The sequence below is a fragment of the Myxocyprinus asiaticus genome, chromosome 33 (assembly GCF_019703515.2).
Source record: "Myxocyprinus asiaticus isolate MX2 ecotype Aquarium Trade chromosome 33, UBuf_Myxa_2, whole genome shotgun sequence".
Classification (NCBI taxonomy): Eukaryota; Metazoa; Chordata; class Actinopteri; order Cypriniformes; family Catostomidae; genus Myxocyprinus; species Myxocyprinus asiaticus.
Genome location: NC_059376.1, coordinates 4,588,890 through 4,607,545, shown reverse-complemented (window position 1 = coordinate 4,607,545; position 18,656 = coordinate 4,588,890). Strand labels below are relative to the sequence as shown.

At 38.3% G+C, this 18,656-nt stretch overlaps 1 protein-coding gene across 1 annotated transcript in view; it reads right to left on the bottom strand.

The window, feature by feature from the left end:
- Window positions 1-2,439: 2,439 nt before the first annotated feature.
- LOC127424757 (ERC protein 2-like) overlaps window positions 2,440-18,656 on the bottom strand; it is a 113,179-nt gene continuing 96,962 nt past the window's right edge. Inside the window, exons 5-6 of the mRNA XM_051670193.1 lie at window positions 5,495-5,550; window positions 2,440-2,728 (exon numbers count right to left, since the gene is read on the bottom strand). Of these exons, the coding sequence (XP_051526153.1) occupies window positions 5,524-5,550 (27 nt within the window). The 3' untranslated portion in view covers window positions 2,440-2,728; window positions 5,495-5,523. The remainder of the gene's footprint in view (window positions 2,729-5,494; window positions 5,551-18,656) is intronic.

Genomic DNA, 18,656 nt, shown 5'->3' with positions numbered 1-18,656 from the left:
CGCCATCACGGTTGAGACTGGCAAACTGAGTTTATCCATTAAAGAATTAAAGACCGCGGGATGGTTTACCAGCCATCCACCGCGTCTCTGAGTGGTAAACTAACAGCTGCTTTCTCTCCCACGATCGCGAAATCGGCTTTGGGGCCGTCACTTAATTCTCTCTCTCTCTCGTACTAACACACACACACACCCTCATGTGTTGTAGGATTATTTTGATTTCCATATCTAATCATATCACTGTTTAGTTTGTAGTTGTAAGTCGGAAGTTTATTGACTGCATTGTATTAATTATTAATTGATATTACTGCATAAATAAACTTTGTTATATTACAAAGAGAAGTGTTTTGGTTTGTTTTGCATACACCTGTGTCATGCTGACGGGATGTCAGTGCTTGGATTCAAGCCTTCATTCTTTGTTTTTTTTCCCGAAAATTGATATTCTTCGGATGTCGATTTTCCTAAGAAAACAATCTAATATTGAGACTGTTATACTATCTGGTTATTAGTCCCTGATTCCAGGGTGGTGCCCCGTCAATGTTAATCCTTATTAATATTCTATTGATTTTTGATAATTGATAATTATCTTTGACGATTGTTGATTTTGAAGGATCAATAAGCTAGTGTTAATTTTAATTAATGTATCATAGATGTTAATGATTGGTGATTATCTTTGATAATTGTTGATTTAAAGGATTAAAAAAGCTAACATTGATCCTCATCAATGTTCTATTGATTTTAACAATTAATAATTATCTTTGATAATTATTAATTATTGTTATAACCAAACCCGCTCCTAAACGTAGCGCACTACATTTACTGGAGCCCCATATGAGGTTTTAATTAGTTAGATTCAATTAATTAATTTAAATATTAATTAATAACTAAAGAAATAATTATTAATTATTTCTGATAGTAACACTGATCTAAACAACCAGTAAAGCCCTACATATTTGATTGCTGGAAGTGAATTTCTCCTGTCTCACTAACTACTGCCTGTCTGTCAGAAAGCTGGCAATCAACAGATAGACGTGGGAACAGAGAGTTGGTGTAGTTTAGTCTGGAGAATAGCTGGGATGATGGTGTTGAAAGCCAAACTGAAGTCCACAAAAAGGATCCTTGCATATGTCCCTGGTCTGTCCAGATGTTGCAGGATATGATGCAATCCCATGTTGACTGCATCATCCACAGACCTGTTTGCTCGATAAGCAAATTGAAGGGGATCTAAAAAGAAAAACAGTGATTTCTTGATGATGGTTTGTTGGTTGTATCGGAGGATGCAATTCGAAATGCTTCCATCAACCCCTTGTCTTCCACCATATTAACAGGCCTACAGTCCACAGCAATCCATTTGGCTATCGCATTTGTTAGTTTTTCCAATGTAGACTTACTAAGTATGTGCTGCCTGCTCTCGGTCAGTGTTGTTTGGTGGGGCGCGTTGACTGTAGAAGCCGGGGTTGTGCTAACTGTAGAGCTCACTAAAACATGCTTTAAATTCAGGTGGTATTTCAGGCTAGAATTGCTTCGATGGAATGCAAATTCCTTCTTGCAGATAGTGCAAAAGAATTTGGTCTTTTTAGTGGTTCCATCTGGATGCGTTTTTAATTAAAAATTTCCCTTCACAGGGCTAAGCAGAGTTTGGTCATCACCTTGCATCATGCTCCTCACTAAGCAACTGCATGCAATGTAAGATGAGGTAGAGGTCTGGGGCAGGGTGTGTTAAATGCTGCTTAGTGCGTTAATCGTTTTAACATGTTATTTTTTTCCATTATTAATCGCACTAAATTAACACGTTAAATCGACAGCACTAATTATGATAGCATGCAGATTTAACATGTTATTTTTTTCCATTATTAATCGCACTAAATTAACACGTTAAATCGACAGCACTAATTATACAGCATGCAGATTTTTGTAACAGTTGTCTATGAGGCCCCAAATTCTTGCAGGTGATATAGCTGCCCATTCGTCTTGGCAAAATGCCTCCAGGTCATGCAAAGTCTTTGGATGTCTTGCATGAGCCGCATGTTTGAGATCTCCCCAGAGTGGCTCGATGATATTAAAGTCAGGAGACTGTGATGGCCACTCCAGAACCTTCACCTTTTTTTGCTGTAACCACTGGAGGGTCAACTTGGCCTTGTGCTTAGGGTCATTGTCATGCTGGAATGTCCAAGAGCGTCCCATGTGTGAACATTGTATGCCTGATTGCTTATAAAAGTCATAACCGTCTCCTCAATAATCTGGTCGATTTGAGCTAACATTCATGTCCGTAGCACAAATACTCGGTGTGCCTCGATTTAATAATAATAATGATAATAACCATTTTAATTTATTTAGTTTAATTTGTATTCAAAGTGCTTTACAAGCAACAGCAAACACATCAAAACATTAAAACATTCAACATACACATCAAACACCATGCACCAATTGAGGAGTCAATACTATAGTTCAGAGTGAAAGTATGGATCAGCACATGTCTGACACAACAGTAAACGAAATGAGCAGTAGGGGAAAATGACAACCAGGGAAGTCCCTCGTGGAATTGGGGCACCAAGCAACCTGCGTTGACCTGCATCTCCCATGCCATGAAGCCAAGACGAGTGCAAACTCCAGGACCTCAAGTGGCGAACGGGAAAACACACAATGACAGCAGCCGCCACGCAATCCCTCTTCAGATAGGCAGCTGCACTGTCCGCAACAACCACGCAGCAAACACCGGCAGATATGTAGGCTGGCGGAGTCAGGAAAACATGTGAATGTCTGTTAGAATTAGATGAATGACCATTTCATGGGTGTGTGAAACAGAAAAAAACATACATTTAAACAACTACAACAACAAATAGGGATGGAAGGATTGATCCTAAAGTATCGATACTTCCAATACTGATGTTGTTTCAAAAATATCGTTCCTCACACAAAAATACAGAGTAACCATAATTTGCACTGTAAATGTATTTCCCTGCTAAACGTAAATATATGTATATACAGTTGTGCTCAAAAGTTTGCATACCCTGGCAGAAATTGTGAAATTTTGGCATTGATTTTGAAAATATGACTGATCATGCAAAAAAACTGTCTTTTATTTAAGGACAGTGATCATATGAAGCCATTTATTATCACATAGTTGTTTGGCTCCTTTTTAAATCATAATGGTAACAGAAATCACCCAAATGGCCCTGATCAAAAGTTTACATACCCTTGAATATTTGGCCTTGTTACAGACACACAAGGTGACACACACTGGTTTAAATGGCAATTAAAGTTTAATTTCCCACACCTGTGGCTTTTTAAATTGCAGTTAGTGCTTGTGTATAAATAGTCAATGAGTTTGTTAGCTCTCACGTGGATGCACTGAGCAGGCTAGATACTGAGCCATGGGGAGCAGTAAAGAACTGACAAAAGACCTGCGTAACAAGGTAATGGAAATTTATAAAGATAGAAAAGGACATAAAAAGATATTCAAAGCCTTGAAAATGCCAGTCAATACTGTTCTGTCACTTATTAAGAAGTGGACAATTCAGAGATCTCTTGATACCAAGCCAAGGTGAGGTAGACCAAGAAAGATTTCAGTCACAACTGCCAGAAGAATTGTTCGGGAAACAAAGAAAAACCCACAGGTAACCTCAGGAGAAATACAAGCTGCTCTGGAAAAAGACGGTGTGGTTGTTTCAATACGACGATACTTGAACAAAAATGAGCTGCATCGTCGAGCTGCCAGAAAGAAGCTTTTACTGCATCAATTCCACAAAAAAGCCTGGTTACAATATGCCCAACAACACCTTGACATGCCTCACAGCTCCCGGCACACTGAGACGAGACCAAAATAGAGCTTTATGGTCACAACCATAAGCGCTAAGTTTGGAGAGGGGCCTATAGTGAAAAGAATACCATCCCCACTGTGAAGCATGATGGTGGCTCACTGATGTTTTGGGGGTGTGTGAGCTCTAAAGTCACGGGGAATCTTGTGAAAATTGATGGCAAAATGAATGCAGCATGTTATCAGAAAATACTGGCAGACAATTTGCATTCTTCTGCACAAAAGCTGCACAAGGGACGCTCTTGGACTAAACACAAGGCCAAGTTGACCCACCAGTGGTTACAGCAGAAAAAGGTGAAGGTTCTGGAGTGGCCATCACAGTCTCCTGACCTTAATATCATCACGCCACTCTGGGGAGATCTCAAACGTGCGGTTCATGCAAGACGACCAAAGACTTTGCATGACCTGGAGGCATTTTGCAAAGACGAATTGGCAGCTATACCACCTGCAAGAATTTGGGGTGTCATAGACAACTATTACAAAAGACTGCACGCTGTCATTGATGCTAAAGGGGGCAATACACAGTATTAAGAACTAAGGGTATGCAGACTTTTGAACAGGGGTCATTTCATTTTATTCTTTGTTGCCATGTTTTGTTTTATGATTGTTCCATTCTGTTATACCCTACAATTGAATATGAATCCCATAAGAAATAAAAGAAATGTGTTTTGCCTGCTCACTCATGTATTCTTTAAAAATGGTACATATATTACCAATTCTCCAAGGGTATGCAAACTTTTGAGCACAACTGTACATTTAAATTTAACTTATGCAATTAAGCTTTGTGAAAATAATGCATGTTATTGCACCCCTGCTAGTTTTTTTATGCTCTTTTTTTTTTTTTTTTTCTTTTACTGCTGATGGTGGTGCCTTTTTCTCATGATATTAAACCATTTAAATTTATATTTTGAAGTAGGAAAACAATTTCACTATACATGGGGGGTCTTTCATAAATTCACAGTATGCCCACCTCTTCAGACACTACTACACCACTGCTTCTGGAGTAAATTCACACTAAAATAACAACATATCTAAAGGTGACATTTCTTATAATTGTGTGTAATTGTTGTTAATAAGTAATTTAAAAAAAATTGTTAACCATGGTTTTACTACAGTAATATTGTAGTAGTAACCATGGTTAATTGTGTGGTAACTATGGTTTAACTAAATACCATAGTAACACTATAGTTACTGTAGTGAAGCCATGGTTAATTTTTGTAAGGGTAAACAAAACAGAAGTCTAATAATTTTCTGTTTAGGCTCACAAATGTAAAAAAAATAATAATACTTGAATTATGACTAAAAATAATATTTTAAATTACCCATTTTATCCCAAGAAATCGAAAGAAAAAAAATCTATGTAATAGAAGTATCGGTATTGGTATCGACAATATTGGATTTGAAATTATTGGTATTGGATCAAAAAGAAAATAAGTGGTATCGCCTAACAACAAGACAGAACAAAACAAAAGACATACAGCTCAAGTGATTTGGATGTAGAAATTTGTACAGAAGAAGAAGAAAAGGGTTAGGGATTTGCTAAAGCAAGAGTGTTTGTCACGTGTAGCAGAAGTTGATGTTAGCTATCAAAGCTATGGAGGTCTTTTGCAAATATATTTTATAAACAATTTCAGGCAACTATCAGAGGCAAAACAAGAATCAGAAGAAATCATCACTCACCTCTCAATGCTTAACCAGTATCTGGTTTCTCATGCCCATATGCCATCCTCATCGTCCTAAACCAAACACACAACACATTGCTATATAATTATAATAATAAAAATCTATAGACAATACACACTGCTCCCAGCTTTGAGCTTGTACATTTGTATTCACTTTAAACTTTTGACTTATTTATGTATTTATTGGAATGTTCTCTGCATAATGTTCTATCTATTGCATGCCTCGTACTGTATATAAGGCCCTATTTTAAGAGTGCTGGCACTAAGCGCAGCGTTATGCCATAAGTCATAAGCACAGAGTCAGTGGGCACTCAAAGTGCTTTACATAGTGACATGGGGACTCTCCTCAACCACCATCATTGTGCATCATCCACCTGGATGATATGACGACAGCCATAGTGCATGCTCATGCCAATTAATGGAGGCCATGATTGAGAAGGGCCAATGAGGGAATTTGGCCAGGACACCAGGGATACACCCCTACTCTTTTAGGAGAAGTGCCTTGGGATTTGTAATGACCACAGAGAGTCAGGACCTCGGTTTAACGTCTCATCAGAAGGAAAGTCCCATCACTATACTGGGGCGTTAGGACCCACACAGACTGCAGAGTGAGCACCCCACTGCTGGCCTCACTAACACCTCTTCCAGCAGGAAGAGTTTCCCCAGTAGGTCTCCCAGTCAGGTACTAACCAGGCACAACCCTGCTTAGCTTCATTGGGTAACAGGCAAGAGCTGCAGGGTGATATGGCTGCTGGCACCATAAGAAGTTGGTAGTGTAAATGGACTGTATGCAATGAATTAGAAGAATGGAAAATTATGTTCCTTTGTGCATTAACTGCGTCCTTGATGAATGCCAGGTATTATTTCTATGACAGTGACACGCTCCTTTTATTCGCATGGAAAATGTGATTCTCATCAGAATTTGGATGCATGCTCCATTAAATTATTGAGAATGAAAGTATTATTAATCCTTTTCATCTGCTGACACACAGAACATAGCTAGTATTAATACTGATTGTATCCACATGCACTTCATTTCTACCGGTCGATTTAGATTTAGAAAATTTAAAATAATTTATTGAAACACAAAATAATAAAAATATTTCTAAATTCAATTCACACTTCAGACGAAATTAAAATATAATAAAAATAACAAAGTGATCAAAAAAATCATACCAAATCCAATAATTTTACTCCAACCTGGTCTCAAAGAATGAACGTTACTCTATACATTTTTGTAAACTGACTTGTACATGCTGCTCACATTTCGCTGCAGTTTCCTGGTGAAATCAACACTAGAGGCACTACAACAGCTGTGTGGTTTAATCATTGTCAAACAAATCATGAGTACAATTGCTGATTTTAATCGTATAAAACATTTTTTAAACAGTTTAACACTTTTATTACAGACCCACCTACATATACACACTTCCTATGTCACTAGCTTGCTTGGTAGCTCACCTGATAGAGCATTGGTCTTTGGGCTTGATGGCCGTGGTTTGAGTCCAGCCAAAGACACACAAATGTGAAAGTGGCATAGAAGCGACACACTGACGTGGTTGCTTCGGGTAATGTGTGTTTTTGTGTGTGCTTTTTTTAATTATTTTTTTTTTAATTTGTATTTTAAAACACTATCAGTTAGGGTTAGGTGTTTGTTAAGGGTAAGGATGTCTGTTTTGTTAAACTCTCATTTATCTTTACGGACACTATAGGTTAGGTTTAGGGTAAAGACTTAGGTTAGGGAGGTACAATCTAAAATTCACCTTAAAAACCTTGTCTGATTACAACCTCATTTTGCTCGGTTTTGGCACCCCTGCTGGACATTTCACTTTAAAAATTGCAGCCAAATGTGTAATGAAGCACATAATTTCAGTTTTGCAAAAAAGTTGCAATGCTCACTTAAATTTTATGAGACCAGGCTATTTTGCTCTCTCCAACTTCTTCCATTGGCCCGTTTTGTGGTGACTCTAAATCACTCTATGACAACAGATGGAAAAATACCAATATAACTTAGATCATAAATACAATTGTAAATATATACAATAATAGTATTTGAAAAATAAACCATGACCTATAGATAGTTTAACTCAAATCTCTCACACAAATGAAACGACTATGACTGTCATTGTCAGGGACATAATTTGATGTTCCACTATATTTTCAGAGTTTGGACATTAACTTTATGACATTGAAACTAGGGATGGGCATTTCTGAGTAATTTTGTAGTCGAGTACTCTAACCCACAAAAAACAAGTACCCGATTACTCGTAAATTAAATGCACGTTAAAAATAACACAAATGACACATACGTGAATCTTATATTTTGTTTTATTCACAAATGTTACCAAGAATGGCTTCAAAGTAAGATAACTTCAACAATCTATGTTTTTCTCTTGGGAAAAAATAATATGCATTAATAAAAATGAAAAAAATAAATTAAATAAATAACAGTAAAAACATTTGCACTCACCCGGAGCTTACATAGAAACCAATACTGATGGCATGTGGGTATACTTATACTCTGAGTCCTTACTGACCTTATGTGCCGGAGAAACTAGCATGCAGCCATCTTGAAAATTTTGTCTTTGAACTTCCTTTCCAGCGATTGCTATATAAATCTCTATAGTGTTGATTTCAGAGTAATTAGCTAGTGAAGTGGATTTAAAGATTGTAGAGTTGCCAAAAGTTATCATGAGTATTTTAAAGCATTCAGGGGATGTAATAAAAAAACTGGAAGAAGAGGGCGGAGATTTTAAAACAAAAGCGCTTCATTATAAATCCACAAGATCCTACTTTCACACTTTGTGGACATACTGATTTGCCTCTGTGCTCATAAAACAGCAAGTCATTAAAAATATCTCTGTACGACACCTCTGGCCATGTCATTCACCCATCACGTTATAGTTAATGAGAGCAGATTTTAAACCGGGAGAGGGGAAAGGATGTCACTATATTCATACACACAAAAATACATGTGAAAATGTATGTTTTATTTTATATTCTGTTTATAACAATTTTAATCACATTTAAGCCTTTTTAAAATGTGGGGTGACAAATAAATCTTAAAAAGTACAAATGTAATTTCCTTATGTTTATGAACTTGCATGTGAAATAATACAAGCTGTCACTGTTTGAAATTCCATGTCAACTACACATTTTACAAATTATTAACAAGTTGAAACTTATAAATTAAGCAGAATAACACATATAAAAATTAAACGCTCATATCATGATAAAGTGCAGTGTGTCATAGTGTCTGTCTTAATGTGATCTGCCAGATTCAATTTACCTCCGTAGATGTCGGAAAAATTTACATTTACAGTGACAGCAAAAACACCGCAAATGCATTTTCATGTAGTTAAGGGGTGGTGCAGACTCACAAACTCTAGGTGAAAAATACTTTGTGTTCCCACACGTAATCCATTTTGATCGACTCTTCTCAGTAGCTTCAATTCAAATCGGAAGGTAATTTTCTTTCCACCAATAAAAGCTGATCCTCGTCTGTTGGTTTACATGACTCCAACAAGAACCAAATACAAATAGATTAGAAATCAATAAGAAATATATTACAAGTATTGGTTTGTAATATAACTTGGCTTTGTTTAGAAGCACAGATGCCATTATATGTCTTGTTCTCTCATCCAACACCTCAAAACCACAAGAACACACAGTGCCCCCCAGTGGACTCAATTGTAACTGTGAGATTTGGTGAGAGATTCAGCGCTGCTCACGGCAGGCAAATGCAGAAAGAATAATTAATTTGCTATATTTGACAAGTGTTTTTAATACTCGACTAGCTGGTGCAGAACAAGTACTTTATAACTTGATTACTTGTGCACATCCCTAATTGAAACGTTTTAACACAATTATCTATTTCTCAGGTAAATAGCAAATTGTGCTTTGCACCACTTCATTACCATTCAATATGCCCAGTTTGTGCACATACACCAACAGATAGCGTAAACACTCCCACCCATGCCCACTTGCGCTTATAAGACAAGGCATGTAGCACTGTACTTTGCACACTCACGAAAATAGAGCCCTTAGTGTCTGTTTTGTTTTGTGTTAACTGGACACGTTGAAACAAACTCCAACTAAGTTGTAAAGCAATAAAGTGCTCAATCTTGAATTTTGTGTGTGTGTTTGTGTGTGTGTGTGTGTGTGTGTGAGAGAGAGAGAGAGAGAGAGAGAGAGATAATGAAATTAATGATAAATGTATTGGCTATCATTAATCAAAGGCCTGCCATTTATTTTAATGAAATAAGAACCATTCACTGTGAAGGTATTGATTGCAGTCAACGGAGTTGAGATTCATGTGCAGCTTTTAATAACAATAAACGTAGAAATACAGACAGTCAGAGGTAAATCACCAGCAGTAGTAATATCAAAGGCAGTCCAGAGGGATATTCAATAACCAGGCAAGAGGTCGGGGCAGGCAGCAGACAATCACAGCTTATATCCAGATAAACAAGGCAGTAATAGTAGGCAGGCAGCAATGTATCAAAAACAGGGTAAACAGTCCAGGATAATACACAGGAAATGCAACAAACTCAGAAAATGCTCAGAAATGTCAGCCTGGGCAAAACAAGACTTCGCAATGATAGAGAGTGAGAGTGAGACTTAAATAGCTAAGTAAATGTGAAACAGCTGAGCAGGTAATCAGTGAGAAGGTATGGGGATAATGGGAAATGGAGTCCAGAGAGTTAAAGTCAATCTCCAGGTGATGGAGCCCTCTGGTGGTGAGCGGGAGGAACAACAAAGGCGGGATTCATGACAATAACGTTCACTATAACAAACAATTAACAAATAAATAAGCAGCACTGTCCACATTTTTTTTTCATTAGCATCTTCAAGAAATCCATCTTGCATACTGGCATTACATTTAACAGACATTTATTTATTTTGTGGTTATTGAGCATGCATGGAGTAGTAAATTAACGTAATCCAAATACTGTACGTGATTTTGTACTGAAGACCCAGACTGATCATACTGTGAATTCGGAAACAGCAGGGTGCAGACCTCTGGATCAGTCTGGAATTAACTAAATATAAAACCACTGCTCCCGGTAGCTGAAGCTGGAAGTGTTGTTAGGATGAAATGTCCTCAGTGTGGCATGAAAAGCACGTTGTATTTTTAGTTGTACATGACAATCTACAGCTTCCACACAAACATCGATTATGACAGTCAACATTGAATGCCATACAAAGCTATAAGAGCTTGTCAATAGGTAGAATCAAAAACTATCCATGTGCATGTGTGCAGAAATCTGTATTGTTATAATAGCAGTTTCTAAGAGGTGCAAACTCTAAGGCACGGAGAGAACACTATTAACCTATGATCACATTATCCACACAGACAGCAAAAGCATGCCATGCTCCACACCTCCACAGCCTGTTTCTCAGTTTGTGTTCAAATCCTCAGAAGTGAAGCAAAAGTTACACATACAGGTGTATGAATGGCAGTGAATTAGTCCAGTAGGAGTTATTGGCTTTGATGATATTTGCACAGACAAATTGCAACAAGTTAAAAAATAATTTTAGTCCAAACATGATTATTGGCTTTTGTGGGTTTGTTACATTTAAGTTCTGTTGACATCATTCTTTTGGTGCAATTTCATTAGGTTAAAGGTAAACACTTCAATCTATTGTACTCTTTTTCATAAATGATCTTAGAGAGCACAAATAAAAAAAAAAATTTGGTAGCTAACCAAAGAGAAACGTCTCTACCACCTGCTGTGAGGTATGGTGTCTGGAATACAGGACTAATTGAACTCTCTTCTAAATGAACATGCATGCGCAAACTGTACAGGGCCCGTATTCACAAAAAATCTTAAGGTTAAAAGTAGCTCCTAGCGTGGAAATTAGGAGCTCTTAAAAATTAACTCTTAAAAATTAGGGGCTTGTCACTCCTGATTTTAGGACTCCTAATTTAAGACAATTTTCATCTCAGAGTAATTCATGAAGCATTTTAACGCTAAAAGTAGGGTGACCATATTGTGGTTGTGGCAATCTGGGCAATTTAAAAGAGCACGCTCATAAAATGTGACGTCATCCATAGCAAAGAGGTCAAATCCGCCTTACTCTTAAAATAAGATTTCCTTAGTAAAACTTGCTCGTAGCAGTTTTGTGAATTGCTTTCAAGCAAAAACTCTTGGCTAGGAACTCTTTGGAGAACTCCTAGTGGTAAGATAAAAACCTTTGGGAAACTCTTTAGAGAGCACATTCCATTTGGCATTTGTTTGTTAAAAGTACAATAGCCCAGAGGTGTATAGTAACAAAGTACAAATATTTCGTTACTGTACTTAAGTACAGTTTTTTAATATTTGTACTTTGAGTATAAATATTTCTTTGGACTTTTACTTTCACTTTACTACATTTTGAAGAGAAAATTGAAACTTTTACTCCAGACCCTTTAGTTACTTTTGCGACTGAATACCAAAAAAAAAAAAAAAAAAGCGTACAGCAGTACGTGAAAAATGTATGCAGATCGCGATAGTGACGTGTGATTCGTTGAAAGAATCATTTGAGTCGAATCTTTTAAATTTGATTCCTTTGAACTGAACAAAGATTCAAAAAGCGGTCTGAATGGTTCGTTTTGAGAATCATGAATCTGAATCAAAATCACAAGCGAATTGCGCCAGATTATGTGTTCTGTCGTCTGTCTCCATTGGGGAAGACAAGAAACAGCACGTGATTAATTTTTTTTTTTTGACTAATTGCTTTGCACTTGACGGTGTTCTAGGTGATTGTCAGGTTGTTGCTATGCTGTTAAGTTGTTTTAACTGTGTTTCAGTGCAATTCTATGCAGTTGCCAGGGTGTTCTGGGTGGTTGCTTATTGGCCCCATAATCCCATAAATATGATCATTCTGATTTGACTTGAATGCGCCATTAAACTTCAAGAACTATACACTTCCAGAGTGAGGAAAAAGGCTGGAAAAATCACTCTGGACCCCACTCACCCTGACCACTACCTTTTTGAACTGTTGCCTTCTGGCCGACACTTCAGTGCTCTGAGCACCAGAACCGTCAGGCACAGGAACAGTTTTTTCCCTCAGGCTATCCATCTCATGAACAGTTAAACTGCCCCATTGAGCAATAACTATGTGCAATACACAGTTTAGTCTTTTTCCTATTTATCCAACACATCCAACCTCTTATGCCATTTCATACCTCTGAAAAAAAAAACAAAAAAAAAAACAAAACATTTGCACTGTACATAACAGATTTGTATGTGCACTGTACATAACAGATTGTATTAGATTTGCACTACCCATGTGTATGCATGTACAGGTGCATCTCAATAAATTAGAATGTCGTGGAAAAGTTCATTTATTTCAGTAATTCAACTCAAATTGTGAAACTCGTGTATTAAATAAATTCAGTGCACACAGACTGAAGTAGTTTAAGTCTTTGGTTCTTTTAATTGTTTTCTCACATTTAACAAAAACCCACCAATTCACTATCTCAAAAAATTAGAATACATCATAAGACCAATAAAAAAAAAAAAAAACATTTTTAATGAATTTGGCCTTCAGAAAAGTATGTTCATTTACTGTATACGTACTCAATACTTGGTAGGGGCTCCTTTTGCTTTAATTACTGCCTCAATCCGGCGTGGCATGGAGGTGATCAGTTTGTGGCACTGCTGAGGTGGTATGGAAGCCCAGGTTTCTTTGACAGTGGCCTTCAGCTCATCTGCATTTTTTTGGTCTCTTGTTTCTCATTTTCCTCTTGACAATACCCCATAGATTCTCTATGGGGTTCAGGTCTGGTGAGTTTGCTGGCCAGTCAAGCACACCAACACCATGGTCATTTAACCAACTTTTGGTGCTTTTGGCAGTGTGGGCAGGTGCCAAATCTTGCTGGAAAATGAAATCAGCATCTTTAAAAAGCTGGTCAGCAGAAGGAAGCATGAAGTGCTCCAAAATTTCTTGGTAAACGGGTGCAGTGACTTTGGTTTTCAAAAAACACAATGGACCAACACCAGCAGATGACATTGCACCCCAAATCATCACAGACTGTGGAAACTTAACACTGGACTTCAAGCAACTTGGGCTATGAGCTTCTCCACCCTTCCTCCAGACTCTAGGACCTTGGTTTCCAAATGAAATACAAAACTTGCTCTCATCTGAAAAGAGGACTTTGGACCACTGGGCAACAGTCCAGTTCTTCTCCTTAGCCCAGGTAAGACGCCTCTGACGTTGTCTGTGGTTCAGGAGTGGCTTAACAAGAGGAATACGACAACTGTAGCCAAATTCCTTGACACGTCTGTGTGTGGTTGATGCCTTGACACCAGCCTCAGTCCATTCCTTGTGAAGTTCACCCAAATTCTTGAATCGATTTTGCTTGACAATCATAAGGCTGCGGTTCTCTCGGTTGGTTGTGCATCTTTTTCTTCCACACTTTTTCCTTCCACTCAACTTTCTGTTAACATGCTTGGATACAGCACTCTGTGAACAGCCAGCTTCTTTGGCAATGAATGTTTGTGGCTTACCCTCCTTGTGAAGGGTGTCAGTGATTGTCTTCTGGACAACTGTCAGATCAGCAGTCTTCCCCATGATTGTGTAGCCTAGTGAACCAAACTGAGAGACCATTTTGAAGGCTCAGGAAACCTTTGCAGGTGTTTTGAGTTGATTAGCTGATTGGCATGTCACCATATTCTAATTTGTTGAGATAGTGAATTGGTGGGTTTTTGTTAAATGTAAGCCAAAATCATCACAATTAAAAGAACCAAAGACTTAAACTACTTCAGTCTGTGTGCACTGAATTTATTTAATACACGAGTTTCACAATTTGAGTTGAATTACTGAAATAAATGAACTTTTCCACGACATTCTAATTTATTGAGATGCACCTGTATATGTGTGTATGTGTATAATTAGTTTTATTGTTTATTTTTTATTATTATCTATGTCATGCTGCTGTTTTTATATTGTTTTGTATTGTTGTACACTGGAAGCTCCTGTCACCAAAACAAATTTCTTGTATGTGTAAACATACTTTGCAATAAAGCTGATTCTGATTCTGATCCATAGTCTCTCCATTAGCTAGGATTTAATCAGTCTACAATATATTCATGGTCTGGAATTCAAAATACAATCTGCTCAACTCAGATCTAAAACATGTAAGATCTCCCATTTGTTCAACTTGACATGCTCTTTAAACCTGACTGTAGAGCTGAGGAGGGCGAGGGAAAGGCCAACACGGAGCGGCAGAGAGAGAGAGAGAGGAGAGAGAGAAAAAGAAACTCACCGGTTCTCTGATGCGCCGTCGCGTGGTCCTCGATCACTACTCCACCCTCTCAGGCGGACTGCAGCCGCTCCTCCCCGGGCGGACCGGAGTCAGACCTCCGACCCCCAGCGGACAGAACGCCCCTCCGCGTTCCCGGCGTCCCGTGGAGACTCTCCTCCGCCCCTGGCAGCGGCCCTACCACTCCAGGCGGTCGGGGAGTCACTTCCCTCCTCCCCCCCGCGGACGGCGGTCTTCTCTCGACCCCTCCGCGTTCCCGGGGGACGGCAGGGCACTCCTCCGCCCCCGGCAGCGGCTCCCTCGCTCCAGGCGGTCGTGGAGTCCCGTCCCCACTCGCCTCGCGGACGGCGGCCGTTCCCCGCGTCCGGGTAGTCGGGCTAGGAGGGGCGGAGGAGAGTCTCCACGGGACGCCGGGAACGCGGAGGGGCGTTCTGTCCGCTGGGGGTCGGAGGTCTGACTCCGGTCCGCCCGGGGAGGAGCGGCTGCAGTCCGCCTGAGAGGGTGGAGTAGTGATCGAGGACCACGCGACGGCGCATCAGAGAACCGGTGAGTTTCTTTTTCTCTCTCTCCTCTCTCTCTCTCTCTGCCGCTCCGTGTTGGCCTTTCCCTCGCCCTCCTCAGCTCTACACTGACATTTTACCTTTCTGATATAAATACCATATAACTGTTTGCGTTAATAGTTTAAAATGTGGAGCTATTCTACTACAAGAGTAACAGAGGTTAACAGTTACAACAACAGTTACTGAGAAACTGCTTTTTTTTCCCCAATAGTGAACTTATGCCACATTTGATTTCTGTGCGGACTAGAGATATCATGTTGATTTTGTTATTATTGCTAAATTTTTTTGTTATTGTTATTGATAGGTCAATGCAAGGAAAGAAAGACTACTCTGGGATGGGAGGGTTGGGTGAAGGGGACTACTCACTCAGGAAATAATTTATTGGGGCCAAGACAGTGAAGATTCATGGTACAACTCAAGATGCAAAACAACATAAGTGATGAATCCAGATGTGGAAAGAAGGGTTTAACATTCTCAAGCTGGAATATCAGGGGAGCTAACAACCCAGTCAAGAGGGGGAAAATACTTACTCACTTGAAATCATTAAATTCAGACATAATATATCTACAGGAAACACATTTAAAAAATGATTCCCATAAAAGACTGAAAACAAGATGGATAAAGGATGTATATCATTCATCCTTCTCCACCAAAGCAAGAAGTGCAGCAATTTTAATAAGGAAAGGAATACCCTTCATTCACCATAAGACTATCGCTGATAAAGAGGGCCGTTACGTGATCTTAGTGGGGGAAATACATAATATATCTCTAACCTTAGTTAACGTATATGCTCCAAATATAGATAGTCCATCTTTCTTTAAAAACGTATTTGCTTCCATACCAAATATATCTCAAACAAACCTGATAATAGGGGGAGATTTTAATACCACATTGGACCCGTATCTAGATAGATCCTCCACCAAGAGAATCCCCAAAAATAGTTCAAGCGAATTTATAAATTCCGTCATGAAAAATATGAATGTTTCAGATGTATGGCGGACTATGAACCCCACGGGCAGAGATTATACGTTCTACTCCTCAACACATAACTCATACAGCAGAATCGATTATTTCTTAGTTGATGCAAAGTTAATGCCCCTCGTAACCAATGTTAAGTATGGCAATATTGGGCTTTCAGATCATAGCCCTCTCTCTTTGCTATTATACCTAGAGGACACTATCACATCTTGTAGAACTTGGAGGCTAAACCCCCAATTACTAACCAAAACAATGTTCTGTGAATATCTGAAAACTCAACTTGAATTATATTTTGACGTCAATGATACTCAAGAGATCACCTCTTCTGTACTATGGGAGGCCTTTAAAGCTTATTTGAGGGGTTGTGTGATATTGTATGAGACTGCAAGAAAGAAGGAAAACAAAGTGAAAATAGGACTAGAAAAACAGATTCAACAATTAGACAGAGAAAACACTATATCTCCCTCTTCTGATCTATATAGGAAAATAGCAAATTTGAAATATCAATTTAATGAAATTCTCTCGATGAAAATAAGCAAAGCATTCCTATACACAAAACAAAAATACTTCAAATTCAGAGAGAAACCTCATAAATTACTAGCACATCAACTGAGGAAAATAGAAAATGATAGGACAATACACAGAATTAAGAACAATGACAAATCTATATCGACAAAACCTAAAGATATAAATAAGAAGTTTTTACAATTCTACTCTGACCTTTACATGCCCAAAAACAATGCAGACTCCTCCACAATGAATGACTTTCTTGATAAATGTACCCTTCCTAAACTAAGTTAAGAAGGTCTTAACGCAGAACTCCATATCACAGAAATTCAAAAGGCCATTATCTCCCTCAAAAATGGAAAGGCGCCAGGCCCAGATTGACTTCCAAGTGAACTGTACAAGAAATTTAACAATACTCTTTCACCATACTTAAATAGAATGTATAAGCACGCCCAATCATATGGTACTCTACCACCAACTTTAACTGAGGCAACAATTACGATGATTCACAAAAAAGTGAGAAATGCACAAGATGTAGGTTCATACCGCCCAATCTCTTTTCTGAACATAGACGGAAAATTATTTGCTAAAATCCTAGCCAATAGACTAAACCCTTTGATAGCCAAACTGATACACACAGATCAGACAGGCTTTATACCCAATAGAAATTCTACCTTTAATCTGAGACATCTGTTCACTATCATGTACACAAACAGAAAGGGAAATGAGGATCTGGTCATAGTTGCGCTTGATGCTGAAAAAGCATTCGATCAGATTGAATGGCCGTACCTATTTGAGGTCCTCGAAAGATTTAATCTTGGGTCTAATTTTGTTGCATGGACTAAACTCCTTTACAAAAATTCAACAGCGAGAATACTTATGAACCAAACATTATCACCCCCCTTTAGACTGTTTAGAGGGACAAGGCAAGGCTGCCCTATTTCTCCCTTGGTATTCGCACTTGCCGTAGAACCACTTGCACAGAACATTCGACTAGATCCTCAAGTCTATGGCTACAATACTAAAAGCACAACAAACAAAATATCATTATATGCAGATGCTATTCTCTTATATATAACAAAGCCGCACTCCACTATCATGACTCTCTTAGGGAAAATTAACCTTTTTGGCACATTCTCAGGATACACCATTAATTGGACTAAAAGTATATTGATGCCAGTTGGCAATATTCCTTTAACCACTTTGGAACACTTCTCCTTTAAAATATCAACAAATTTTTTTACTTATCTAGGGGTCGTGATCACGAAACAATATCCCTCCCTTCTACAGGTTAACTTCCATCCACTGGTAGATAAGTTGAAGAGTAAAATCCAATTCTAGAAAACTCTCCCTATCTCCTTACTCGGTAGAGTAAACACCATTAAAATTATCTTTTTACCACAAATACTATATTTAATTCAAAACATCCCCATTTTTATGGCAAAGTCATTCTTTAAATGACTGGAATCAATAATTGTTCCTTTTCTATGGAATTACAAGACTCCAAGGATAAATAGAAAACATCTCTGCAAAACTAAGCTTGAGGGTGGACTAGCTCTCCCAAATTTTTTGTTATACTACTTACCTTTTGGTTAGATGTCTCAACTTCTCCACTGGAATGGTTGAAGATAGAACGATAAGATTCTCATCCCTATGATATAGGAACTATACTCCTTGTCCCAATACCAATTGATAAGTCAATTTACAATCATAACCCCATCATATACAACCTAATACGAATATGGAAACAAATTAAATCTCACTTCGATATCAAGTCTATAATTCCTGCTTTACCCATAGCAAGAAACCCCACGTTTATCCCATCTATACTAGACAAAACTTTTGACACTTGGAGTGACATGGGA